At 40.0% G+C, this 24,141-nt stretch overlaps 5 protein-coding genes and 1 long non-coding RNA gene across 7 annotated transcripts; 4 read left to right on the forward strand and 2 right to left on the reverse strand.

Moving 5' to 3' along the window:
• LOC130704070 (probable methyltransferase-like protein 24) lies at window positions 1–1,218 on the reverse strand. The gene has a single exon (XM_057525552.2). The coding sequence runs from the start codon at window positions 1,115–1,117 to the stop codon at window positions 218–220; it is 900 nt and encodes a 299-aa protein (XP_057381535.1). The 5' UTR covers window positions 1,118–1,218; the 3' UTR covers window positions 1–217.
• A 215-nt stretch (window positions 1,219–1,433) lies between these two features.
• Window positions 1,434–3,678, forward strand: LOC130704066 (uncharacterized). Its single transcript, XM_057525547.2, has 7 exons — window positions 1,434–1,761; window positions 1,841–2,549; window positions 2,618–2,688; window positions 2,777–2,819; window positions 2,875–2,919; window positions 2,984–3,105; window positions 3,170–3,678. Exons 2-7 carry the CDS (start codon window positions 1,841–1,843, stop codon window positions 3,572–3,574), a joined length of 1,395 nt encoding a protein of 464 aa, XP_057381530.1. The 5' UTR covers window positions 1,434–1,761; the 3' UTR covers window positions 3,575–3,678.
• Window positions 3,679–3,855: 177 nt separating this feature from the next.
• Window positions 3,856–6,499, reverse strand: LOC130704129 (serine protease nudel-like). Its single transcript, XM_057525607.2, has 3 exons — window positions 5,440–6,499; window positions 4,346–4,636; window positions 3,856–4,248 (listed from the first exon to the last, which is right to left on the reverse strand). Exons 1-3 carry the CDS (start codon window positions 6,462–6,464, stop codon window positions 3,873–3,875), a joined length of 1,692 nt encoding a protein of 563 aa, XP_057381590.1. The 5' UTR covers window positions 6,465–6,499; the 3' UTR covers window positions 3,856–3,872.
• Window positions 6,500–7,364: 865 nt separating this feature from the next.
• On the forward strand, window positions 7,365–10,431 carry LOC130704131 (uncharacterized). 2 transcript variants are annotated; one of them, XM_059496484.1, is made up of 6 exons: window positions 7,365–7,487; window positions 8,484–9,046; window positions 9,114–9,335; window positions 9,395–9,466; window positions 9,533–9,680; window positions 9,801–10,431. In XM_059496484.1, the coding sequence occupies exons 1-6, from the start codon at window positions 7,371–7,373 to the stop codon at window positions 10,221–10,223; spliced, it is 1,545 nt and encodes a 514-aa protein (XP_059352467.1). In that variant the 5' UTR covers window positions 7,365–7,370; the 3' UTR covers window positions 10,224–10,431. The 2 variants fall into 2 exon arrangements, with proteins under 2 accessions (XP_059352467.1, XP_057381592.1); XM_057525609.2 differs by lacking the exon at window positions 7,365–7,487 and adding an exon at window positions 8,264–8,406.
• A 1,814-nt stretch (window positions 10,432–12,245) lies between these two features.
• LOC130704133 (uncharacterized) lies at window positions 12,246–14,282 on the forward strand. Its single transcript, XR_009004873.1, has 6 exons — window positions 12,246–12,338; window positions 12,614–12,672; window positions 12,750–12,831; window positions 12,929–13,046; window positions 13,825–13,944; window positions 13,999–14,282. It is a non-coding gene; the product is annotated as an uncharacterized LOC130704133 (long non-coding RNA).
• Window positions 14,283–20,034: 5,752 nt separating this feature from the next.
• On the forward strand, window positions 20,035–21,571 carry LOC130704132 (uncharacterized). The gene is made up of 4 exons (XM_057525610.2): window positions 20,035–20,138; window positions 20,279–20,518; window positions 20,560–20,997; window positions 21,089–21,571. The coding sequence occupies exons 1-4, from the start codon at window positions 20,133–20,135 to the stop codon at window positions 21,494–21,496; spliced, it is 1,092 nt and encodes a 363-aa protein (XP_057381593.1). The 5' UTR covers window positions 20,035–20,132; the 3' UTR covers window positions 21,497–21,571.
• The last annotated feature ends 2,570 nt before the right edge of the window (window positions 21,572–24,141 follow it).

The following is a 24,141-nucleotide window of genomic DNA, read 5'->3' on the forward strand; positions in this document are numbered from 1 at the left end:
AGTTTTATTTCTTTGTTTGCAAGTGAAACAAAACAAGGTAGGTATATCAGCTGTTTGCAGACGAATCTTTGTTCACTGGAAAATGACTGCAGCAACATGGAGGCAGTGAGAATGTCTTTCGCGAGGTAAAATATTCTTATAATTATTCAATTATAATCCGTTAATGATCAACGTAACATATTAGATGCATTGTTTGATAACATTAGAGCAATTTGCGTTATGGGAGAATTTGATACCATGCGATTTCGTATCCTAAAGATTCTGTGATGTTGTTCATGGCGGGCATTTTCCCCTTGAACCAAGGATTGTATTTGGAATCGAAACGTATCATTCCTGCGTCTTCTATTGATTTGATGATATCGAATTTCCAGTAAAAATCATATAAATCTGTGTTGCGAGACAGGTGGAATTCGACACCCAGTTGTCTCACTTTGGCAAGCATTCCTGAACGAATAATGTCGGGAATGACTTCCCACTCGGCCGATTCAATGTCTATTTTGAGGTAATCGATATTTACATCTGCATGTTGGTTTTTTTCTTTTAGCACGGAGTAAATAGATGAAAGAGTTTTCAGATCCCACCCTCTCATGTCAACTTCGTCCTTCCCGGAGAGGCCGAAATTATAAAATGTGACACCTAAACTGTGTTGGTGGTTTCCAGTGTTCATCGACGGATCGAATGCAAACACTTTACAGCCATAACTTTCCATAGCTTCGTCGAAAGACCATTCGTTGTTAATGCCGAACGAATAAACAATGCAACTACCCGCTTTGGGCGCCACTTCTGTATCAAGACATACAGCTTTTTGGCCGTCAAATCCACTTGGGTTTTTCAGCATTTTACCTCCAAAATCGTGTGAAAGTTTACACGACGTTTGATTAGTCCACATCAGGTATTCAATAATCTGTTCAGGTGTCAAAGAGTTGATATTTACTGTTTTCCAATCGATTTTGACATTAACAGATTCATCAGGCAAGAAGAAGCGTACGTAGGGCTGGTAATCCAGGACTGATGAAACATCTTTATGTCGTGTTGCAATCAGTGCCATAACAACGAGGAGGACAAACGAAAATAAGACAACGAAGAGACATCTACCCCGCAGAAATAACAGTGCCATTTGGTAAACAACAGATACCTCCAGTTCCTGCCCTCGTTGACGTGTGAGTATACCGTTTATGACTTAAATTGCACTAGAGTCTTTGCGTTGACATATCGCAAGACGTACTATAAAAGGCTTTAGCTTTTTTTTCTTATCGCATCAGAACGTTGCTGTTATCGTGTTACTATCTTAGGTTAACGAAGAGCTCCTTATCTCGATTGTTTAATCTTTTAATTACTCTGTTTTAACTCCAGTTGGCCGGAAAGTTAAATATTCCAGTTGGGTTTATCGAATTCCCGCTAATGGGTGTTTATGCATTACTTTGAAGATGTACATTCCATTTCTAAGGTATAGACGTCGTGTTTTTCTAATGTACAAGTTTATTAGCCCCGAAAATGCAGGGAGAATTCCTCCTTGTATAAATATTTGAAAATGGGGATGTTGGGCTGGACTTTGTACATGACACGCGGGAGAAAGGCAGGCGGCCGAGGGTTATTTTCATTTTCGAAAACTTCGGTATAAGATCAGGAATTCTTCTCAAAATAAAGTTTAGCTGTTGGAGCTTTTTTCCCGTTAACAAAGGAAGGGGAAAAAACGCTTTTCTTTCATGTTCATTGTAAATATTTATATATCCTAGACCTTCACGGAACCCATTCTAGAAGGTATTTTCAGAGTTTACCCCGGTAGCAACCGAAAAAAGCCACCCTCACCGACTGTCGTTAATTGTTTACCGAAATACAGATGGCCGGAAAAAGGGGAAAAACGACTGGTAACATTTTGGATTCGAAAAGAAGATCAAGTCACGAAGTAACCAACAGTTCACGCGGCCAGTTCTCTGGATGTCTTCGTGCAAGACGGAAGCAACTTGAACTCGACCCAAACAAAATGCACCGTCCTCTCTCCATTCAAAAGGTCGTACTGATCGTTTTAATTATTTGTCTTATACAGGTTCAAGCACAAACGTTACGAGATCCAGCTGGGGATCTAGGTGAAACCGGCCAACAATGTCCCAGCAGCTTCGTTAACAAAGATCTGAGCTGGTTCAGACAAAATGCTCAAACTTTGCTCTTTATGGAACATCTCCAGCAACGAGCTGCTCAAGAAAACTTGTTCAACTGGTCCAGAGAGCAAGGATCAGAACAATATCGATCTCGTCTACGTAATTTAGAAGATCAGTTTGTAATGCCCGAAGAAATTCCCGACGATTGTTACGAACAAATGCCAATCCCGCAAAAGATTGCGCAACGCATCTCTTACCTGGAAGATCGTCTGGAAGGTTGCGGAGCTGCACAAGCGCAGCCCTGCCCTTACAGCGAAGTTAACGTTGGCGGATTCGGTTCCGGTATGGCCCTGCGTCGTTTGTCCGTCATTCAAGCGGAACTTATGCGTCAAAGGAATGTCATTCGCTTCATGAGAATGCGTCTGATGGACATTAATCGACAATGTGAAGGTAATTGACATTTAAAATCTTTCCCAGAATCCCTGAAGTACAATTTTTTTTTTAATGATTTGGCTTAGATTTTATGGCGGTTCCCAACAGGAACTACATGAACGATTGCTCCGGTGGAATGGTCGAAGAAGAAAGAGAGGTACCCTCTAAATAAATTTAGCTTAAGCTATTTAACCAATTAAGAAATTTTTTTGTATGAAATTTTTCCCGTTAATTGCTGAAAATAGACCGGTTGTATGATGGGACCCCCTGGTCCACCAGGTCCTGAGGGTAAGTTAATATCCCATAATGGTACTCCGTGAGCTTAACTTATTTCATTTGACAGGACCCCCAGGACCACCGGGTCTAGAAGGACCTGTTGGACCACAAGGTAAAATAAATCTCGTAATTGAATGTGTTGATTGGTACATTATCCAATTTTAAATTGCTATTAGGACTACCGGGTTTGAATGGTTTACCTGGTGAGATGGGTCTTAGAGGGGAACCTGGTAGTCCAGCCGAATGCAATTCCGCACAACCGTGCGGACAACCCATGCAACCAATTCAGCCACCCATGGTATTATTTATTAAAACCTTGAGAATTTAAGCGTATTAATTGACATAACATTTGCTTTCATTAGATTCCATTCCACTCCCCGCCACTCATGTGTAACCAGCCGCCGTGCAATGCGCCCAAAGTTCAGCCCTTCTATCCGAATCCTTGTCAAAACAAACCAAATTGTTCGCCATTTTATCCGTTCACTGTCAATCCTTATTCAGCAATACCATCATATGCTGCTTCATGGCCTTCTTTTCCTTCTTACAGTCCTTCCCCTGTTTATTCATCGCCTTCCTATACTTCGCAAACATCAGCTTCTTCATCCTTGCCTTCATTGTCATCGCTCCCATCCAATTATCCAGTTTACGACCCTTCGAATCGCCAGGACACCTCTGCATCGCCTACCGTTGCACCCAAGACATCGGAGTCGTTGAATAGTTCAAAGGATGAAGAAGAGTCTTCAAACGGTTCATCCGAAATATTTTGAATCGCCATTTTTTCAAACGCAAGCCTTGGCTTTCACGTCGAAGACTGCCTCCGCACGCTTTTCTTTTTAATACTAAATATTCAAATCCCAACTAAATAGGGGGGGGGGGGGGGATCTTGGGATTTGAGAAGGTAACTTAGTGATTCAAAAAATGTAGTATTTGCAATGAAACGATTTTTCAAACACCTGTGGTTTATTTTTTTCATGTAATTGTTGTTGAATTTTATATAGTTAGAATGCATGCTTTTGGTTGATTGCCAAAGCTTGCGAAAAGAAAAGCAAGCAATTAAGATGTAACTTAAACGTTTTCGTCACGTTCACAACGAGCGTGACCCGAGACGTAGTTATCGACGATGAAAGTTCTTCCCTCCGGGCAAGGTCCACGGGTATTGGAGCGGTAGCAGCCAGCGGGACCGTGAAAATTTCCGTTCCAGTAGAAATGCTTGCCGTCGATTTGATCTACCGGGCAAGGACTAATGCGGCAATCCATTTCACGTCGGGTAGATGGCACTAGCCACATTCCTTTATTACAGGGCCCACGAATGTAGGGTTGATAACATTGGTTATCACCCGTGTAAACCAGGTGCTTTTTATTTAGACAGATACATGAGCCTAAATTGTGATTGAAGCCGATTAAAACTTGATCGTCACCGCATTCGTCAGCCAACCAATTCCTACATAGCGACGGATAAAAACGGCAAGACATGTTAACATTTCGAACGTGACATTAGAGCAGTAGAATTTTGATTATTAATCATTCTGTTTACATACCCTGTGGATTTTGAAGTGGGGCGACACATTTTCGTGATGGGATGAAAACGATAATTGGATGGATATCCACTACAAGGTTGCTTCGTCGATTTCAAGTTGCATCTGCCAACTGAGGTGGTAGCTGCAGTTTCTTCATTGACACTTAACATGCAACCCCTCCAAGGAAAGCTGGACAAGGCAGAGCAATGTGTTGAGGCTTCCAAAGTGTCATTACTGATGTCTTCAACCAGGATCTCGTTCGGCTGGCAGGGACCCCGTCTTCCGGCCAGACAGTAGAATTGTTTGCCACACCTTTATTAAGTGCATTGATAAATGTTTGGTGTTAAAACGTTTGACAATTGATCCGGAAGTGACAGCAACCTTCCTCTCAAAAAAACGTTGAGTCACGTAGCACATTATTAGTGAAACAGAGCTTGCTTATCTCTAATTCAGAAGACTAATGGCTGCCGTCTCCCAGCTGGCAACGTGTTGCCAAGGTGTGGCACCAGTTGACGTTAAGTCTATGGCATAGCTGTTAGCTGATAAGAAATATTCGAAACCCATAACATTTCAAAGAAATTTAAGAAACGAGGTGCGTATATATGTTGAAAATAGTATGGGTTTGTTCCGGTTCTTGTTAGTACTTTGACAGTTGACACGTCAAATAATAAAAGCTTTCGTTGAGAGAACAAGCGATTTGAATGATTTCTTCCCTTGTTCTTCATGACTCACCTTTGTTTTTTTATGTATGTTTATACAACAGGAAATTGTTTATTTAAAAAAATAAAAAGGCATAAAAATATGTCTAGTTAGTGATTTAAGTTGATGCAATGTAAATACTAATTGCAACTTTGCAAGCTGAAGAAAAGCATTTCATGAGCTAAAAATAAAAGACATTACAACGCTGCGTTTCGCGGTCACCTATGCACGGTGTTTCTTGTTCAGTTTAAGAGTTACTTCCACAGTTCAACGTATTAATTCCAAGACTCTTATTCTACAATCAGATTGGTAACTGATATTTTTTGTTTACAATTCGACACCTGAACAAATTCTTACTTCCAATTATGTAAAAACAAATCACATTAGAATATAAAATGAGGCTACTTAGTACTTACACTTGAATAGACACCAACTTGGGATGGGGCTCCTCTGTACCTATGGTGCTAGCACTGAAGTCTGTCATTCCAGTTGAAAAAGCTTCTCCTTCTGTTTCTTCCCATATAGAAGTTTGGAGGATTGCTTCAGACTGAGTACTAAGCTGACTTGGATCTTCAGTTGAACTCGAGATGTTTTCCTGTATACCAAGGGTGATAGTACTGTGTTCTGTTTTAGATGATTCAGCCAGGCTTGTTGACACCTCCAGAGTGGTTTCCTTGTCACTGCTTTCATGTCCCTTTGTAACAGAGGAGTCAGTTGGCATTATTGATGTCCCATCAGTAATTTCTTCTTTCTTAGTTGTCTCCGTTTGTTCTGTAAGGTCTGTAAATTGCAGAATAGCAGTTGTCTCGTGTGGCAAATTATTAATAGGTAGCTCAGTATTTGTTTCAACAGGTGTTGAAATAGCACCATCCCCACTACCTACAATAGTTTCTTCTTCCCAAGTTGTCTCCATTAGTCCTGTAAGGTCTGTAAATTGTAGAATAGCAGTTGTCTCTTGTGGCAAATTACTAATATGCAGCTCAGTATTTGTTTCAACAGGTGTTGAAATAGCACCATCCCCGCTACCTACAATAGTTTCTTCTTCCCAAGTTGTCTCCATTAGTCCTGTAAGGTCTGTAAATTGTAGAATAGCAGTTGTCTCTTGTGGCAAATTACTAATATGCAGCTCAGTATTTGTTTCAACAGGTGTTGAAATAGCGCCATTCCCACTATTTTCAAAAATTTCAGATCCACTACCTTCCTGGGGCCCTACACCACTACCCTCGTCTTCACTGTCTGTACCGTTAGATATTGGCTTCAACGCGTTCAAAATGGATCCAGAGTTCTTTTTTTCAACAAAACGTTTTTCCACAATCTTAGGTTGATCAACGAAGAAGAATTCTTCGATGGGATTAGCATTCGCAGAGCAAATAAGCAACATCTGCATAACGAAACTGAGAGCCATAGCGGCAGTCAACACAACTTTAATAGTAAATACCATTCTAACGTATTGTTTTGTAATTATTTAACAATGTAAGCAGAAACTAAAATTAATTGCTGTCAACTGTCAGTCGCGGCAGCTGTCGAACTGATTAAACCGTTTCTCTACGTTACCCGTTTATTTTATTTGTCTTTATTTTCAGGATTGCAATCAATGATAAGGCTATCGCCAGGTGATATAAACTTCCGTTTGTGCATACTGTATTAGCTGACGTTTACAAGATTGGCGCTCCCTGAAATTGCGTAGCTTCGATAATATTCCGGTGAGTAAGCTACTTCCTGTCGTAACTTAAGCGTTTGATTGTATTAGTCATTCACAAACGAAGGCAGTGATAAAATATGGGATTAACGCTTGTGAAACAAATTGCATCGGAATTTCCTAATGGCGAAACTTCGGGAATTGAATATATGAAAAAGGTAGCACACTTCACATCAGCGTGGTTGATTTCTTCTTGTTAGCCAATTAGCCAATTATGTTCTCCTTTCAGGTACAATTGGAAATGTATTCCCCCATTCCGCTTCCTTCTTCGGGCGCACATCCGCTTCCAGATCCTGCCCCACTTCCAGGTCCTGCTCCACTTCCAGACCCACTTCCACCGGTAAGCTCCAAGCCTCGAGCATCTTTTTCAGTTTCCATTTCAGTATCGTCGAAAATAACCTCTAATCTGGGGTCTTCATCTAACACCATTGTTATCTTCTTACGAGCGTCGATATGGTAAACAGTGGGCTCGTCAGAAAAGAAGAAATCATCGGTGGGGTAATCCACTGCAGAGCAAATTAACAAAAGGCTCGTCACAACTATCACAACGGCGATGTGCATATCAGTATTCGCATTCGCCATTTTCTGGTCGTAAACCGGTCTAACTTTTTTCCCTTGTTCCTTTCACAGGTATTGTTCAGCTTCGAAATGGATTTGTTACCAACGATACTGATTCACACTAACGTTGCAACTGATTGGCCCATTGCATTATATTTCAACTGTTTTCCTATTTTGAAGAATAGAATTGCTGATAACACTAAACGGGTAACGATCAACTTGTCTATCTTTATATTTGCGTTGCCCATCTAATCTGAATTAATGCAGTAGAAAAGCGTGGGTTGCAACGTATCGCTCGAGCCCCGTTTTGTTTTATCGCCTTCCTCATCGGGACCTATACCTTGCTTATGAACTACAATCTCTGGCGGCGATGAAGCAACCTTGTTGAGGCAACGTTGTGAAATTAGAGTTCGAGATGGAGTTGATAGTTTACATTAAAAACTCAATCGTAAGGACATAATAATGTACCAGCCAAAAGTCTTATCGAAACATTGGGAGAGCAGGTAGGCGAGAATTGTTTTTAGATAGTAAAGTTACCCACATACTTGTATTATTTATTTAGTATGAACGAGCGCAGACGCAATATCTAATCTTAAAGATTATGGCCCTGGTCGGAAATAAATCGTGGTGAGCAATACCGGTGCCTGACGAAATATACAAGGAGCAGCTTATTCAGGTATTATGTCTTTGTACACAAAAGACAAAAAAATGAGGTCGCTTTGAAATTATCCCTTGGAATGTGAAACTAGTCTAGAAGAAAAAACCAAATGCATTGGTCTTTGCACTCCCTCATATAAATGTGTGGCATACCAGCTAGCCACGTCAAAATTTTATTTTTTAATTTTCACGTTGGGCAGCAGGTGGGAGGGGTCTCACAAGCTTTCACACCTGGGCGTTTAGTTCCGTGTTTTTTCTCGTAAGCCATGTCTCGTTTTGTTTGGGATATCTCTATACGGTCCCGTGAGTTATCTGGCGGTACGTGATTTTCGACTCCCCCTCCCTATGCTTATTTGAATAGACTATCTAGTGGTTTGAATGTTGTAGAGGTGACCGGCTCTTTTTGTCTCATTCTCCGTTTCCCCCTATAGCAATAATCTACCTCATAGTCGTGTCTGTAGAGGACAAAGTACACTCGATTGCTTATTCTATTTTACATCGCTGTTTTCTCATACGTTATATTCGCATATTTTCCTTTCAAATTAGATGGCGAAACTTTGGTGGTGCGTCGTGGTGATTCTAGTGTCGTTTGCAGTCCTGGCTGAAGCATCGTCAACGACAAGGAAGCCCAAGTCGCGCAAAGCTTCATTAAATAGGAATTTAGCGCAACAACCCAGCAGTTCTAGAAGAGTTCCATCGAGTAGTTCGGCCAGAAAACCTTCCAGTTCTCAACGATCATTGCCGTCGCCCATAGCTGCCACCAACGATTTAACTTCTGGTGTCAGACGGAATCCCGCATCGCTTCAGTCATCTCAGGATTTGGGATTTGAAGCCAGTCCAGTTGATCGTTCTCGCCTCAAGGACGATATGTCTGCATTAGGTTTGAATCTAAATCCGGAAGATAACAACATTAACGTTATGGGACCATTGGATGCTGGAAGAAGACCTCCACAGCGTCCTCCAGCACCCCGTCCAAATCAACAACGTCCCAATTCTTATAACGACTATGAAGATATGCTCTTTGATGAATATGACCAGCCGTTGCAAGACAACAAACTTTTAGCTGAAACGTCGTCGTCTACTTCTGGAAAATTTCTCAAATCAGAAGTGTAAACGGACCTTGTAAAATGCATTTTTTTTATTATTTCCGGCTTTGATGTTACTGCATTGTTTCAGATGCGGCCGGAAATTTTTCTGCCAGCGAGGTAACCGAGGCCCTTGCCATCGCAACGAAGTTTTCGTTCCTCAGGTGAACGATTCGAGTTTGGCAATAACTCGTCCGTCGTGCGGCAATTTGGTATCGTATCCCTGGAACGGTTGCATGTCAGCTGGAAAAGTCGGAGTGGCAGCAGCAAATTCCGTAATGAGTGGCGGATGTGCCGTTCGCTTTCCACAAAGGTCTCATGTTTTTACGCAATAACATCAGCTAAATTACCTTTTCTTTAATTTTATAAAAGGCCTTGCTATGGATACCCACCCAATTATCGTTTTTACGACGAGTCTAAGCGTTGCTATCCTGTCTCCATGGGGTATCAATTTAAAAACATGTTACGATGGAAAATTTGAAAATAGGGTAATCTTCATTCCTTTTACAGGTGGGAGACTGGTATGACGAATTCAGGCCCGTGCCCGTTAAATAAAGTATTCACTGATATTGATGGAACAAATGGCATGTGTCAATGCCGCGATCGTAATCAGCTCTTATTCAAGGGAGACGATAGGTGCCACCGTATCTATGCCAAGGTATTTTTTTTTTCTTGTCTAGATCTTTTAATGGCAAGCGGTATGTCCTTGATGTTCTCCTTATCGAAACACTTGCTTACACTTTTTTTATATGTATAAATTGTGTTATTTATGATATAGGGTCCTTGTGATCATGGTCAATGGCTTGAGCCGGATACCAACGGCTATGGCACCTGCCGCTCCTCGCCTTGCCCGGAAAGCAAGTGTGACGGGCGCCACATATACTGGAAGTCAACACCAAACTCCGAAGGCGGTTGTTATAAGTCATTCACACGTGGGCCTTGCAGACGTGGTAGTTATTTCCTCGTTGAGGATTATGGCACTCGAAGGGGTCGATGTGTTTCTCAATTTGGATCGTCGTTCAATCCAATGAATCCTTACGTCCTTCCGCCACGCTATCCCATGATGAGAAACCCTTACGACATGATGTATTCTAACAACGTGGTGAGTCCGTGGTCGAAATTTGGCATGTATCCGCCGTTTGGCATGCAGGAAGAATATGGCGGAGATGACTATGATGACATTTCCAGTCTTGATTACTAAACTAGAAAACTTTTACAGAACCATTCACATGGTTTTGTCTCTTTAATTCCATATAAAAAAATTCAACCGCAAATTGTTTTATCCGCCATACGTTACAATAGAAAATGTTTAGTGTATGTAGTCAAATTCATAATTCGTTAACCAATAATGAGTTTAAAGTAAATGTAATTTTCACCTTGAAAGCTTGAATAGGGATATGTTAATTCTGCTTATGTGGCAACACACAGACGTCCATCTTCAAATGTTCGACAGTTTTTAAAGTAGATTTTCCAATATGAGAGGAAGATTGCAAGCAAAATCTGAACGTTTTGTAGTAGCGTTGTTCGTATTTCGAAGTGTTGATGACGCATTTCATTTTGATTAGACATTCATGTTAGGGAAACATAGCTCAAGGTTGCCTAGTGATATTTAGCATGTTACATTTCAAGTCCTGCTTGATGGCACACAGGGGTGATGAATTGTTATATAGTATTTGCAGTGTTTTGCAACAAGATATAAACTGTAAAATCTGTGCAGATGACCATCAAGTGCTGCATCACCACAATCAAGACAAGGTAAAACAAAACTGTAAAGCATCACTAAGCAATAATGAATCACTTACCTCATTCCAACAGTAATTTGAGGAAATATAAAGGCATAGTTGAATGTAGTAAAGCCTAAATTGAAGAGTAAGATTGTCCAAGGCCACAGAGTCCTGACATCAAAACAAAAGGTATGCAACAAGATGGCTTTGCACTTTACATCCTCTTAAGTATTTCCAGCTACTCGTGGTTTCTTACATTTGTTTCTTACTGTGATTTCAATCAGATAATTATTCAAATAGGCACACATATATGTTTTTTACCTTAAGCTATTCATAGTAGAAAATTTCAGTAAAGACAAAAAGAACTTAACGACAAGAATTTCAATAAGATATAGTCAAGAAATGGATGGTCAAAACAACTGTCTGTATTCTCACTTCTCTTCTCGTTGAGACAGTATCTGTAAATGTCTAGGGTGCTGGCTGTCCACCTAGAAAACGAATATGAATCGAAATCATGTAGTTTGCCAAATTTAGATTTTAATAAAAAAAACGGAATATAACTTGATTCTAAGCCCAAAATGAACTTGACTTTTTACTTTTTCATTGAATTTCAAATCCAAATCATGTATTTTATAATAGGTTTCTAAAATAAAATAAAAAAGAAAAGTCGGGCTTATTTTGTCGGACTTATTTTTTATCTGGCTCTTTTTCAATTTTGTAACATCAAAGTATTGCTCGTCATCATGCATGAAGATTGGGTTAATGGATGAGCATGGAATTGTGATGCTGGAAATCTGTGGTTCAAACCTCACCAGAATGACAGAATAGAGGATCTTTATATATGAAGTTTCTGTTTACTGACGTTCTAACGATCTTTCATAAACGATTTAATAAGTTAGCTACTGGCTCCAAACGCATTCAATATTTTGACATGGGCAAATAATTTGTATATGGTTAATGGAAAAATGTCGATTAGAAAAACGCTTCTTTTCAATTTTTGCTTAATTTCAATTTAATATTACAGATGTTATTGCAAATGTGAACAAGTTCCCTTTAATTTACTGGCAAACGGGGAAACTAATGTTGTGTGACTCGTGGATATTCGGTTGAGCACCGGCGTGGTATGCCGAAGGTTTTGTGTTCTAATCCCAAACGAGTCCTTGTAAAATTCAAAAGTTCAATAAAGCAATTCTATGGTTTAAAATTTATGCAGATTGACTTATTGTCCAGAATTTATGTTGAACAGTGTACAAGCGAAAAATTAACTAGTTATTAACTAAATTTCCAAGACCATACAAATAAAACTTTTCTCTGTAAGGCGAGTATAATTATTCCTATTCGGTAAAAGACCCATTTGAACGATATTTTCATTTATGTTGCTTGCAATCTAGAATTCTCTGGATATGTTGTGTCGTTCGTTAAAATCGCCCATTTCTTTTTTAGATTTAAGATTTTCGATCTCGATCTGGCAACGTCGCGGGTAAGAATTGGTCTGAAGTCCTTCATTCACCATTTTGGATGTAGCCTTCGTCACGAATCATCTTCTGACGTATTGTCCGGTCTTTTGCAACTTAAATACGCCTTCTTTTCTTGTAATTCTTTGGCCCCACAGACTCTGCACTGACCAACAAAGAAAATGCATTTCCATCTTACTTTGTCCAAATTTAACGTACTCGTCATTTAATTGATCTTAGAAAACATTTTGTCGTACGCACGAATGCCTAAATTGATTGATGAAATGCGTTTTCTTTTGGCGTAAAATTTTTTCACTAGTATGGTAAACATTTAATCCATTCTTGCTTACTGAAGACTTTGTCAAAATTTTTAATCTTTGTAATTTTGATGTTGTATCTCTTGCCTACGTCAGGAAATAGGGTACAGTAATTGCATGGCCCATTATGAGTCTGCCGTCTGACCTATACACATGTAATGGGAAACGTTTGGCCTTATTATAGCTTTAGTATTACGAAAGAATTTATTCATTTATTTTTTTTTTGCTTCAGGTATTGGAACAACTAATTACATGGAGGTTTTTGAGTCAAGGGACTTGAGTTGTCAGCAATTGGTTGAAAAGAACATCAATGAGTAAGAATGAAAATAAATAATCCTTAACATTTCAACTCTTTTGTTTTAGTATATTGGCAAATATAGGATCACAATTTTTTTCTCCATTCAACTTCAGAATCCTGGGTTGCTCACTGTTTATGGAACATACTTGTCTAATCAGGCCAAAAGTACAACAAATCTATCCACATCGAACATGGAACTGATTAAAGTATTGTACATGGAAATGTTTGAAGGTGGAGTATTTTGTCTATCCTATATCATTTACTAATTGTCCTTGAATAGGTTAGACTATTAAGGTTCTAGATTTGCTTTTGGGCAGTACAGTTATTTACCATTCGAAGTTAACACTTTGCGTCTTGGGTAGTGAAAGAACGTTGTGCTGCGTTCAAACATTAGAAAGTCCAGCAGCTACAAGTGGTTCATTGTTTGTCCTTCTGATAAAGCAGAGATTGCCAATGTTCGAACTAACTTTTATAACGCTAGCTTACGTAGTATGTGATCCTTTGGCGATGCATTGGCTTTTCTTATTACTTGTTTTTTGTACTTACGTAACAATTGTGCCCATTTTGGAACACATTTTAAAGACGTCGTTCTGTTTCATCATTTTTTTCGGTAATATCGAATTTAACAAACTAGTGATTGCAAAAGTCGAATTTTTGGAAATGTGTTTAAAAAAATACTGGCTAATAGTTCTGAACGATTTTGTATATTTGTTATTGTTCCACGTCGTGTGATGAATTTGCTATTTTATCTTTTGGTCGTAAACATTGGAGGGAAAGAAGCCGTTGCTAATTAAGTAGAATTTTGTTCACTGGCAGACAAACTGCTGCGTTATCTTTGAAGGCAGAGCCCGAATAGTTTGTTTACAAATTGCACAAGGAAAGTTGCGAGAAATAGGGCATCTTAAGGTATTGCGCTGTTAGAATGAGTGTCACCTCAGTTTCTTCCACCTAAATCTTACCCGTAATACATTGTGAGAATACTAATAAATACTTTTTTTTTTCTTTTCAGATGGAATGGGTTCGATGTATGTTGGAGTAATGTTCCAGAAAGCAGCATTCCAGGGGCAAGAATATAAGTTGAAAGGCTGATCAACACATGTATTGTTCAACGTGTTTTCTTTGCACCTTGGTGAATTTGAATTAAATTGGAAATTGAAAGTTATTGAACTAATTTTCCAATCAGTTAGATGGAATTTGTGGAAGTTACCGAAATGTCAGGACGGAGTAATACGCAAAATTTGGAGTCGAAAAGTGTTTTTAAGTGGTGAATACTTAGAACGTCTGTTTCCACTTCCAGAAGTTTTAAGGCTTGGAACATTACAAAGGCTGTGGATGGTGGAATTTGCATTGCAAGTCAAAATCTTGTGTTGTTGCCTGTCGACCATTAAGTAACGGTTCGAGCTAGTGTGACTTAAAAATGATTGCTTCTTAGATACTAAAAATAAATACACAAAGATATAATTGGAATTGGTTTTGTATTATCCCACCTCCACCCACAATTCCACCACGTTTTACATTACAAGTTATTTAATACATACATTGCACATTATACAATACAATACATACATACATACATAAACACTTAAGCTAACCCGTTGGCTGCCAAGCCATTACAACCCGTAGGTTGCTCTCTACAGTTGCTACCATCGCTTCAGATGGAAGACGATGCAAGGGGGACTTGTCTTTCGACAAGTCCGGGCTGACTTGACGGTGGAGGCCTTTATGGGAATGCACACCCCGGGTTACTCCACCATCAAATCCACAAAGAGAAGGCCCTGCTGGTGCATTGCCTAAATGCGCCCGAAGGCGCAGGCGACTGCCCTACCCCAATAGGTGATCAACCTAGGGGTAGAACAGCGCCGCCGGTCCCTACAACTACAAAAAAAAATGGGAGAAAAATGGGTGGCAGCCAACGGGTTAGCTTAGAATACACTACACGACAATACAAAATAAAAAAACTATACCAAAAAAACGCGCGGCTCCACGATGACGGGGATGAGGCGAAGACAAGGGCGACCAAAGGCGATGCAGCAACGGCGATTAGCTCGATGACGGAAGACAGCAAAGGCGACGACGGCGAGACGAGGAAGGCGATGACGGAAGACAGCAAAGGCGACGACGGCGAGACGAGGAAGGCGATGACGGCGAGACGAGGAAGACGATGACGGCGAGACGAGGAAGGCGATGACGGCGAGACGAGGAAGGCGATGACGACGAGACGAGAAAGGCGATGACGACGAGACGAGAAAGGCGATGACGACGAGACGAGAAAGGCGATGACGACGAGACGAGGAAGGCGATGACGACGAGACGAGGAAGGCGATGACGACGAGACGAGGGAGGCGATGACGACGAGACGAGGAAGACGAGGAAGGCGATGACGGCGAGACGAGGAAGGCGATGACAGCGAGACGATGATGTCGATGACGGCGAGACGAGGAAGGCGATGACGGCGAGACGAGGAAGGCGATGACGGCGAGACGAGGAAGGCGATGACGGCGAGACGATGATGGCGATGACGGCGAGACGATGACGGCGAGACGATGACAGCGATGACGGCGAGACGATGACGGCGAGACGATGACAGCGATGACGATGAGACGATGACGGCGAGAAGCGGACGGCGGTGATGGCGAGAAGCGGACGGCGGTGATGGCGAGAAGCGGACGGCGGTGATGGCGAGAAGCGGACGGCGGTGAGGCACGATCAGCTGGATGATGATGAGTAGAAAATTAGGTTTGGAACTGGATTCATTTCTTTTTCATTACCAATCTGTAAAAAAAAAGGTGAAAATCAGATGAAAGAACAAGAGCATAATCATGGCCATCTGCAATGAAAAACTTTTGTAAAAAACGAAAAACAAATAAAATTCATCAAAGAGAAAGAAATACACTACATGACAATCAAAAAAGTCTATTGGCAACCTACTTGCAACAGTAATATTTAACAAACCAATGTGTTATTGAACTTTTTACATTGAGTAAAGATTCTGAAAGTCTAGCGGAAAAATCTGCTACATATAAGTTGTATGGGGAACTAAAAGGTGAAAAACATTACTAATTCCATTAGTCCACTTCAACGTAAATGTGCAACTACCATACATCTCAAATAATAAGAGAACACCCAGTAAGCTTGAGTTTGCAAATCACCCACTAGAACCTTATGAGTCAATTGACAATCTGTTGCGAGGGACTCATTTGAAACCAATGCTCCCATGGTAAAATTTACAAGTATTTAAATTTGCCTTCTATGCTCTGGAGAGAAATTCAGTGACAAATAACGTAAAACTGAAACTAAAGATTAAATTTCACAAGAACATAAGAGATGAAGCACTTTTTCTTGGTTGCAATCTGAGTCCAACTTTCCTATGGTTTGTTAACGAGCAGCCATCTAGCTATTCTAACTTTTAAGCTAAAAACTTATGTCAGCCTTAGATTTACGGTCATTTTAAACTTACTTGTTACTAAAAACGCACGAAAACAACGATGGAATACACAAAATTAACGAAGCAAAGGCTGTTGGGACGTTTAGTCCGCCATGACAGCCATAGCAGACGACAGTCTCCTGCAATCCTTTACATTGAATCATAAATAATAAACAAATACTGAATTTTACTAGTATCGAACTCGAGACCTTCCTGTTACCAGCATAGCACTCTAACCATCTAGCCTAACATGCCAGTATTGGGGGATTGAAGCCTTGATTTGTGGCGTGCGACGCCTATGCTCAACCATAGAGCCCTGAGTCTTATAAATCAGTTAACTATTTTTCCATGTCTTTTGAAGGAAACCTATATGCACTTGTAATAATATTGTTGTGCGTCCCAACGCAATTTAATATTTCCGTCTCGGAATGTCATCTATAAATACAATAGAATGATTCATTTTTTGGACAAAGATACGAAGATTGATATCCGAATGTTGAACAACTTATAAAAAAGGAATTTTTGGTAAGTTTTATTGAAAAAGTTTTGCGTCAACTAAGGTAGAGGAACACACTTTCTTTTCGGGACCAAAGACTTCCAATTATCGTCATTTGTTTTGGTATCCAGCCTCATTCATAATCTTTTGAATGTGAGTTGGTTGTAAGATTTTTGCTTATACACTTACTTCATCCAGTAAATCCTTTTCGCATTTTTCTTCCGAACTCTTACCAGGACATTGTAGGGTTTAGAATAAATATCCTACCTAGTTTAGTGAAATTCCTTCCCTGTGGAAATGAAAATTATAAATGTGGGTTTCTTATATACAGCGTTCTATTTAATAACAAACCTTGTTTCTCAGCTGTCAAATCAGCCATAACAAATTTCTTTCCCAAACACTCCGTACAAGTACAACAGGTTTATGAAGCTTCATATCTAATATCTATAAACCTAAGTCCATACCTCCCTTCGCTTTTGTTCGCTCAATTTTGCTTCTTCGGGAAAATTCATCAACAGGGGTTCGACATTTTCTATGCATCTACGGTTTTGGTTCTGCACGATGTACGATGCCGTTTTGAATTGTTCAAAACGACGACTAAGTACTTTATAACAAACGAATGAATTTCTCCTTTACCCTGTCACTTCCTTACCTCCGTAGTCTACTCTTCTATGACCATAACAAACTCTCGCAGCTCTTGAAGATGCTAGTTTTAGTCCGGAGACCAAGAGGGCCGCTCGTGATAACCTTTGACTCAGTAAGCTGTAATTAGAGTCACCGTCAGCTACAATAAAAGTGACGTACGTCTTTAAAAAGTATTAATATACGCGAAAATTAGTTATTTGTTTACCTCGCGTCGACAACTGGTTGAAGGGAATGAAAGCAGCCATTTTTAAATAAAAATCTTGAAAATGTTTGCAGATTTCCTTTAAAATGATGAAAACTTTGGTATTGCAGACGTTCTACGTGTCGATACGTTACTGCGATTAGAATACATTTGTTCATCACCAATCGTCCTCTAATCTCTTGCAAGCTTCAAATTTTACAATTTTTAGTGTAACAGAAAAAAAAAACTAATTCAGACTAGAAGCTTTTCATCACCAATTGGCTTACAGCAGTTCCACGTTGTCCCATAATCCGAAAGCTTCGCACCTCGCAATTCCGAATTGTCACTAATACAAGTTAGATTAGTTGTCCTAAATGCCTCGTGAACATTATGAATATCAAATATTTACTAGTTCTCCAAAAAAATCAAGCTGCCAAATATATCAGGTTCTAGAAAAGAAAGATTGTGCCATTGAAACTATATGATAAAGATTCACAGAAGATATTCAATATTTTTAGTATAATACATTACCATTAGGTAAGTCGTTTTTCCATAGATGTTGGACAATATTCTGACATTATGTTATCTAGGCACCTCATTTCATTCTCATTCTCTTTCACAAGTCAAAATGAGTTTCACAAAACAGGAAAATGACACACACAAGCCATCTCACGCCAGTTTCGGAATGCCGGAAGCCTCCGGTACACGTTTAACAGCATCGTAAATCGTCTACCATATTACAAGGCTAAATTAAAACCATCTATGAAAGCGTCGGATAACCCTAGTAGAGTTGTTAGTCTGACTGGATGCAAACGATAAAACAAATGGATTAATCCGCAGAACAGTCAGTTATTAGTTAGATATTATAGTTACGTGAACTCAAGGCTCTGGTGTAATAGAAATCGTTATCCACATCCAGATTTTTAGTCTATCCTTCAGTTTTGGCAAGTAAAAGAAAATTTATAAGCCTTAAACTAGATCACCTATCCAAGAATGATGTGTCACACCTTGGACCACCATTGGAGTAAATCTGAAATTTTCTATTGGCCATCACCAAGGCTGAAACAGGTCTAGGAGGGATCTCCTGCAAGATGCTAAACTGTCCTAAATTCATTCACGACTTTTCACTGATCTCTATTTGTTCCAGCGACAGAATGATCCATGCCAAACCGTATGTGGTTTGAAGACCTAATAAAGTAAATGGAACATAAATTTTTGCTATTTGGAGCTTTTTAGTTCAATTGTATAAAGAACATCTTATTTACCGGAAGACCTTCTTGCATCATCTTCCAGCTGGGAAAAACCAAACGCAAGATGTGCGTTGATAGGCACCATCCGGGGAGATACCGTCACACAGTCCCAGGGTTCATAACAGTGAAGTCTATGCGGGGATTGCCTAAGCGTCAGTCAGACATGCGAAATTAAGCATGAAGACTTTGCGCCAAGGCTTGTACATCCCAAAATATGTTATTAAAGATGTCTATGCAGGTCGTATGAGTGCTGTAAATACAGTAAGAAAATTAAACCAGAAACTATTATTGTATTAGGATGACCTACTTGAATTACTTTCAAATGAAAGTAAATGGTTGCAAGGTGATCCAATAAGTCTCTTCAACGCTTTTTAAGTCTGTCCATTCATTTTCCATTGGAGTAATAGTGTCCAGCCTGAGGCATCCTTCTCAACAGGTTTGATGTAAAGAGTTGAATGACTTTGTATCACGTTGGCGACACTGACCGAGATTTTATTACGGTGCGGGACTATTGCGGTTGGCAACTGTAACTGTGGTGCACGTTTGGCCTTATACAAACATCTTGCGTCTCGTTAACACCAACGTCTGCCCTTTTGCAACACTAAAAGCAATTGGAATATTAGGCTAAGGTCAATTAGCTTTTTAAAAAGAGAAAAAAAAAAAGACCTTAAAGTAAACTAGGTGGTTTTATTTCAATCTTATCTTGTTCCACGACCCAACTGAGAAATAAACGAGTCGCATTACTAAAGATAAAAGAAGGGGGAAGAAAACCTGTTAATATATCGGCAAAATGACATGGAGAAAACAATGCAATGAGTTAAAAATACACGTCTAGCGCAAACGCTTTAGATTCCCAATCAAAATAGAATTTCTGCCTTTCTCCTTGTGGAATAGCTATATTCGTTTGACTCGAAAAAATGGACAACCGGCTTAGTTGAGCAATTCAACTGTTAAGCAATTAATTCCAAAGTTGGAAGATCTTCCATATAAGAAACGTGATCTAGTACCGTTTTGTACACCACATTGGAGAAAACCCTTGTTTAAGATTTGTCCATAGATCGGCCCTTCTCCCCCCTTTCTCTCTTTGACGTAACCGGCTCAAATTACAAAGGCTTTGGCTTTTCCTTTTCCCTTCCACTACCTTATTTTTCTAACCTTCTTCGTCCAATTACTTTCCCTTGAAACATACATCTATGAAAAAGCGGCAACTCCCACGTATTGACGGTCATCACTCTCGAATTTTGGTATAAAAAGGTGGGAAGGCTGCGTTTGAAAGTATCAGTTCACCAACTGTTTCAACGAAACGCACACGTGCTCCAACATGAAGGTACGATAACTAAAGCTTTGGAAATTTTAAATACATTTTTCGGTAAAACCCGATAGCTTCCGTGCATCAGTCAATGTTTTGTTAGAGCCTAAAAGACAATTCTTATTTTTTGATAACTTGTATGCTTTATCAAATTCTAGTTCATCATCCTAGTTGCTCTGTTTGCCGCTGCTGCTGCCGATTCCTACAAACCGGCGGAGTATGCTCCCAAATACGAGGTACCCAAATACGAGGCACCAAAGTATGAGGTCCCTAAATACGAGGAGCCAAAATACGAAGCACCAAAGTACGAGGAGCCAAAGTACGAAGCACCAAAGTACGAGGAGCCAAAGTACGAGGAGCCAAAGTATGAGGCACCTAAATACGAGGCACCTAAATACGTAACTCCCAAGTACGAGCTCCTAAATACGTAACCCCCAAGTACGAGGCTCCTAAATACGTAACCCCCAAGTACGAGGCTCCTAAGTACGAGGCTCCTAAGTACGAGGCTCCTAAATACGAGGCTCCTAAATACGAGGCTCCGAAGTACGAGGCTCCTAAGTACGAGGCTCCTAAGTACGAGGCTCCTAAGTACGAGGCTCCTAAGTACGAGGCTCCTAAGTACGAGGCTCCTAAGTACGAGGCTCCTAAATACGAGGCTCCCAAGTACGTAGCCCCCAAGTACGAAGCACCTAAATACGTAACTCCCAAGTACGAGGCTCCCAAGTACGAGGCTCCCAAGTACGAGGCTCCCAAGTACGAATCACCCAAGTACGAATCACCCAAGTACGAATCACCCAAGTACGAATCACCCAAGTACGAATCACCCAAGTACGAGGCTCCCAAGTATGAAACTCCTAAATACGAAGAAGTGAAATACGTAAGTCCGATTTTTAAAGAGTTTTTTAAAATTGCTTTAGTTTTTCTCATCGCAGAACGTCGCAAAATAACTTTCTTTTGCCTTGCAACAGGCCCCCCAGCCATACAGCTTCGGTTATGACGTTAAGGATTCCGAGACCTACAATGACTTTGACCACTCCGAGAAATCTTACGACAAAGTCACCACTGGATCTTACCGTGTTGCTCTCCCCGACGGCCGCACCCAGATCGTCACCTACCGCGCTGATTCCAACGGATACACCGCTGATGTGAAATACGAAGGCGAGGCCAAATACCCCGAATACGAGGAGACACAATACAAGGCACCCGCCTACACCGCCCCAGCCTACAAGGAGCCGGAATACAAAGCACCCGCTTACCCTGCCCCGGCCTACAAGGCTCCCGAATACAAAGCCCCAGCCTACAAGGCTCCCGAATACAAAGCCCCAGCCTACAAAGCTCCCGAATACAAAGCCCCTGCTGCCTACCCTAAATATTAAGTTAACTTCAGTCATGCTGTAAGTTCAACAACGATTATTTAAATAAAGAGAGCTCTTTAGCTATTTCCGCACAAATTTGTGAAACTGACTTTTTTCTCCCCTTAATTTACAAAGAAGCCCAATAGTTGAGACGGTTCTAATTGAAATTTGCCTTAAATTTTTTCCTCTCTTTGGGTAATGGACATTACGCAAGCGAAATTTTAAAGAAATATTGTAGTATTTACGTTAAAAATAGATCAGTGAAGTTACCTGCCAAAACTGCAATATTTCAGTTTGCCTCCGGTGACCGAGCGCAATTTTCTCGCCTCCGATGACCGAGCGCAATTTTCTCGCCTCCGCAAAATCTAAAGCTGCCCATCTCCACTAGCTTTTCGACTCAGCGATAAAATGGATTCGTCTAACTCTCATATCCGCACCTGTTTGGCTATCGGTGATATCCAGGGACACTAAAAATATATTATACCGTTTAATGGCTGATACAAAAACAAAAAAGTTAGACGAAGGAATTACCGAGTTCGTTATTGGCGCATTTGCATCTCCTGAAAGCGCGTAAGATATACGTCCATCTATCGGAAATCTTTAAGAATGACGATCTCTTTCAGTTTGATCCTGGGCTGAAAAAAGTTACATTGTAGCCTTTATCCATATTTTGGTATAGATAACTTATCTCGATTGACTTTGTCGTCCTTTGCCTACATTCGCTGCCCAAAAACCACCAAAATACCAAATGTACCGAGTCAAATACAATACCTTCGATCGTGTTCCTAGTGATGAAGTAGGTATAAACATTTTAGGCATCTGTTTCCCATTCCAATGGCAAAAGGGGCACTGCCATCAGATCCATGGCGCATGGATTCCATACCAGAGTTGAAGAGCCCAACCGTTGAGTAACCAGCAAAAGGCCTAGCAAATAAACATGCAATCAAACCCTATGACGAAATTCAAGAGACTTAAAATTAATCTGAATTTACTAAATTGTTCAGCCCAGTCCATACAAGTGCACACCCGACAATGGGCCGGAGATTGTCCTAAAATAATGGTGACAATAGAAGTATTCTTCGACCTCAATCGCCTTAAACGAGTCTCGTTCGTGACCAAGAAATTGTGCACCAGTTGCAATGACTTGAAGTTCCATAGGAAATTGTTTCCCAAATGCAAAAACAAGATTAAATCTCATCATCCACCTCTTTTCAACAAAATGACTAAAACATGATACTTTTTGCTATCATAATGTTCGTTTGTTTCAGATGGTGCCATTAGAATACAATGTGTCAGTCTGCTGGCTTAATTCAGTTGCTCTGTACAATTATGGCCTGCAGACGCCTGTGGCAGTGATTGTCAATAGACCTCAAACCAAAAGAAGATATCAGAATAGACTTGCAGTGCTTTTGCATTTAACAGAAACCTATGCCAAATAAAAATATTGAAATCAAATAAAGATAATAAATTTAACTTTTAAACATTTCAGTTTATCACTATTATACAGAACCTAAATGTTTGTAGCTTGCAGTATTGTTGATAAGCTAAATAAGTCTCATTCACACTTCATTTTCCATCCATTTCCAGCTACTGTATAGCAGGAACTATTCTGCTCAGTCTAAAAGGCAAATCATCCAGCATAGAAATGAATGCAGAGTGGAATCTGGATGTGAAAAAAAAGTAAGAAAGAAATTATGAATACTTAGCATATTAGTTCAATCAACATACAAAACTAATTAATGAAAAGATTCGTAATTTTGTTGAAAAAGCTTCACCTCCCAAGACGAAAATGCTGTGGAAAAGGCGATTTCTTTGTCTATCGACCCTCGAGCATTCATTGAACGTAACTGACCTAGACAGCTTTACAAGGACCGCGATAAAATGTGGGATAAACAATTGGTCGATAAGGACAATGTTTTTAATTTATTTTAATTTGAATCATTACTTGACATTACCTGAATATCAAGGTTTGGGAATATCATGTTAATGTGCCACACGCCAATTTTCAAACACTCACCGGCTTTAGGGGACTGAAGCAATCGTCGGCTATTTAGTCTACGGTATTTCCCCGTAAACTTTCTTTCTCTCTCGACTATATTTTCTTTCCAGACGGCATTAGTCGTGATTCACGACATTTCAACCCAAGGCCAGCCCTAGAGCTAGTTAAGTTTGTAGGCTATATTTTCCTTCTTAACTGTCCTACATATTTCATAGTGTATGAGCATTGCCAAATACAGAAAGGTAAGTAGAAAATGTAACAATTACTTTCACTTGTTTGTAAGAATAGAAAAACCGTCTGTGTGCCAACATTTTACTTACCCTTCACTGAAGATGATGGATGGAAGTTGACAAAGGTACTTGGGAAAAGTGGTGTCCTAAAAAAAATGACGAAATATACTTTAGCTTAGGTAAGTCACAAAGCTTGTTTAATTTATCTTACATTTTGAGGAACCATAAGCTAGGCTAGACAATGCCCATCTATAGAAGTCTTTCTGATTCCTGAATTACAATCGAAGTGAGAAGATATTATAGTGGGTATTGAAAAAATTGTTAACCTTAACATGGTAACTTGAACTTAATACGAACTTGAAACGTAACATGGTAACTCTAGGCGAAAACTGTATTTCAAACGAAGATTCACCTCACCCACTGAATTGTAATCATTT

Source organism: Daphnia carinata, chromosome 8 (genome assembly GCF_022539665.2).
Source record: "Daphnia carinata strain CSIRO-1 chromosome 8, CSIRO_AGI_Dcar_HiC_V3, whole genome shotgun sequence".
NCBI classification, from domain to species: Eukaryota; Metazoa; Arthropoda; class Branchiopoda; order Diplostraca; family Daphniidae; genus Daphnia; species Daphnia carinata.

Bases quoted from the DNA above. Each gene is read 5' to 3' on its own strand.
- LOC130704070 (XM_057525552.2), bottom strand. From the start codon at position 1,117: ATGGCACTGTTATTTCTGCGGGGTAGATGTCTCTTCGTTGTCTTATTT.
- LOC130704066 (XM_057525547.2), top strand. From the start codon at position 1,841: ATGGCCGGAAAAAGGGGAAAAACGACTGGTAACATTTTGGATTCGAAA. The intron at 2,689-2,776 runs GTACCCTCTAAA...TGCTGAAAATAG, and splicing joins TGGTCGAAGAAGAAAGAGAG to ACCGGTTGTATGATGGGACC. The intron at 2,920-2,983 runs GTAAAATAAATC...AATTGCTATTAG, and splicing joins AGGACCTGTTGGACCACAAG to GACTACCGGGTTTGAATGGT.
- LOC130704129 (XM_057525607.2), bottom strand. From the start codon at position 6,464: ATGGTATTTACTATTAAAGTTGTGTTGACTGCCGCTATGGCTCTCAGT. The intron at 4,637-5,439 runs GTAAGTACTAAG...CACTTAATAAAG, and splicing joins AAGTTGGTGTCTATTCAAGT to GTGTGGCAAACAATTCTACT. The intron at 4,249-4,345 runs GTATGTAAACAG...GTCGCTATGTAG, and splicing joins CCCACTTCAAAATCCACAGG to GAATTGGTTGGCTGACGAAT.
- LOC130704131 (XM_059496484.1), top strand. From the start codon at position 7,371: ATGGATTTGTTACCAACGATACTGATTCACACTAACGTTGCAACTGAT. The intron at 9,336-9,394 runs GTCTCATGTTTT...ATTTTATAAAAG, and splicing joins GCCGTTCGCTTTCCACAAAG to GCCTTGCTATGGATACCCAC. The intron at 9,681-9,800 runs GTATTTTTTTTT...TTTATGATATAG, and splicing joins GCCACCGTATCTATGCCAAG to GGTCCTTGTGATCATGGTCA.
- LOC130704132 (XM_057525610.2), top strand. The intron at 20,519-20,559 runs GTAACTCCCAAG...GTAACCCCCAAG, and splicing joins AATACGAGGCACCTAAATAC to TACGAGGCTCCTAAATACGT. The intron at 20,998-21,088 runs GTAAGTCCGATT...GCCTTGCAACAG, and splicing joins AATACGAAGAAGTGAAATAC to GCCCCCCAGCCATACAGCTT.